The following is a 2,547-nucleotide window of genomic DNA, read 5'->3' as shown; positions in this document are numbered from 1 at the left end:
GTTTCTCCCGAGTGTTGAAATCGCTCTTGAATGCTTCGGTTTTGGTAGCCGACCAAGGTATGGATGAACATGGCAACACTTTCTTCAATGTGTAATCCATCGGGTCTTTTAGGTACCCGTAAACCAAATTCCCTTCGTAATGTATCACATAACGCTTTAAACACATACAGAGGCATATGCAAATTTTCTTCGCCCCTACCCAAGTGTCCATCAAATAATTCTTGAATCCATGCTTCAACGATTACATCGTTCTGTTGGTCCTCTTGTTCTTCTACTTGTTCGATTATGTAATCATCATTATTTCAATACAGATTGGTACATTCACCGTTCCACATATCAAAATTGTTGAACCCTACAATGCACACAACACAGGATTAATTACGTTGACCATGTAGTCTTGTCATATTATAAACTAATGCACAACATAAAAAAGAATGGCAACACCCATGCGTACACAAACCACGCTTCGATGAAGCAATATTGCATAAAATGTTCGACATTAGGTCCGCATCCATTCACCCAAAACATTAATATTAACTAAGAGTACTGATAAGCAAAGCTAGGAAAAAGCAAAAATAAAGAAACATAACAGCACAAGTCATGTCCACAAACACCCACAACAGTTTCAATTTTTCCGAAAAACAACAAACCACAGGAGTCACAGTCCTTTGGAGGCCTTCAAAGCCGCAAGCCAACTGACCACATTATCATTATCAAGCATGCACATTAGTATTTCACGGTAATCTGCATTCTCCAACGCAATGCAGGCAAAGTGGAAAAGAGGGGTACTGCGGAAGTCGGGTGTAGCCATAATCCTTTGCATGCATGCCTCAATGCCATACTTCTGAGATGCACCAGTTCCATGCCTGATCGTAAGGTGCTTCTGTGAATGAACAGCCTCGGAGAGATGGTTGAAATTGTTTGCAAGCACTGATGCGCCAGTGGACGGCTCCTTCGACTTTCCACTTGTACTACCCCCCTTCTTGCGCTTTGACCCTTGCTCCACTTCATCTACCTGGACAATGGGGGAGGGTAGTGGTAAGACCACTACCGGTTGATATGGCTCAGTAAATGGTTGCAACCCAGGGGAGTCAACTGAATTGGATTCACCGTCTACAACGTCCACAACTTGCTCGCCGGGGGTCCAATGATGTTTTCCAGTCGCAGTTGCACCTGTGAAAACTTCCCGCATCAAATCTTTATGCTCCAATGGCTTGGTCTTGAATTTGTACGCTAGCTTGTTTGTCTGCAAATGAGAAGAATAAAAATTAGAAAACCAAATTAAAGTAGTAAAGTAACAAACAACCAAATTAATTACGAATATGAAATGAACAGTACACTACAAGTGTATATTCCATTACATACCGATTTCAAATTTTCCCACCATTCCTCTAACGCAGTGAACAACCCGGTTGCCTTGTCAAACCCAATCTCAGTTACACCCTTACTGCTGTCCATCAATTTATTCCAAGCCTGCCACTCCTTTTTCAAAGCAAGGTACTTGTTCTTGAACTGTTTCATGTCATGATGTCTGCCTATGCGCTGAGCAAATTTCACAGCAATTTCCTTATACCCGATAATTGTGATAGTTGTACCTAGCCTACGTCCCGCTAAAATTTGCTCCCGTAGACACTCTAAGAATATTTCGGTTGATACACTGTCCCAAGTTGCTTTATGTGAAAGATCAATGTAATCAGCCAATCCTTCACTAGGCAAGTGTCCAACACCTTTATGTTTGGACGGTGTTCGAGGGGACGAATGTGTTGCCGCCATTGAACTAATTACTGTACAAGGTAGTGTACACATGTTACATAAATTAGACACGGAAAATAGACAACATCTCACAGGCAAATATGATATGCAAAAGTAAACTGAAATGTTGGAGAAAAGAAGAACATAACTAATAATAGGAAGTAGCATTCACAGTAGTCCAGTTTTGTTACTTCAGTTACTAGTTAAACAAGCATCCAACGTACATACGCGATGTTGTCACAACGTTTTACATGCGCAGTAATAATATGATAACCGTTATGCACAACACAGAAATAATCGTTTTCATGACACGCAAGGTATTAAAAATTTGCACGATATCAGCCCGTAACTGCATGACTTCGCTTGGGGATGAGTCATGGTCGGGGCTCAGTCTCCCTGATTCATCACACTAACCAATCCAATTTACACATTGCTGATGAGCAACAAACATAAATGTGGTTAGCTAAGGAAGTTCAATTTTGGCAATCAATGGAGATTCAAATAACATATTTTACACAACTCACCACGGGTCAAGGACAAACATAATATGCACGACCAGGATTTTTGTGGGATCTGGAAATCTTAACAAAACAATGGCCATAGCCGCAAGCACACATTCGTCGTGGCCATGTTGACGTGCTAGTGGACATAGAGGAAACCATCCACTGTTTCTTACTAAGAAATATTTAGTAAAAATAATGATTTTTAAAATTTATCTAGTACACTTTACAAAGAATACAGGTTCATCTTTAGTATAAATAATACTTTTGTGATGTGATTCTATCCAAACAAACA

The 2,547-nt window shown here is 40.3% G+C and overlaps 1 protein-coding gene across 1 annotated transcript; it reads right to left on the bottom strand.

Moving 5' to 3' along the window:
• Positions 1-658: 658 nt before the first annotated feature.
• Positions 659-1,773, bottom strand: LOC114301841 (L10-interacting MYB domain-containing protein-like). The gene is made up of 2 exons (XM_028246805.2): positions 1,366-1,773; positions 659-1,246 (listed from the first exon to the last, which is right to left on the bottom strand). Exons 1-2 carry the CDS (start codon positions 1,771-1,773, stop codon positions 659-661), a joined length of 996 nt encoding a protein of 331 aa, XP_028102606.2.
• Positions 1,774-2,547: the final 774 nt, after the last annotated feature.

The sequence above is a fragment of the Camellia sinensis genome, chromosome 4 (assembly GCF_055761805.1).
Source record: "Camellia sinensis isolate YWXY chromosome 4, ASM5576180v1, whole genome shotgun sequence".
Classification (NCBI taxonomy): Eukaryota; Viridiplantae; Streptophyta; class Magnoliopsida; order Ericales; family Theaceae; genus Camellia; species Camellia sinensis.
This window is presented reverse-complemented; position numbering and strand designations above follow the sequence as displayed.

Bases quoted from the DNA above. Each gene is read 5' to 3' on its own strand.
- LOC114301841 (XM_028246805.2), bottom strand. From the start codon at position 1,773: ATGGCGGCAACACATTCGTCCCCTCGAACACCGTCCAAACATAAAGGT. The intron at 1,247-1,365 runs GTATGTAATGGA...TCTCATTTGCAG, and splicing joins GGTGGGAAAATTTGAAATCG to ACAAACAAGCTAGCGTACAA.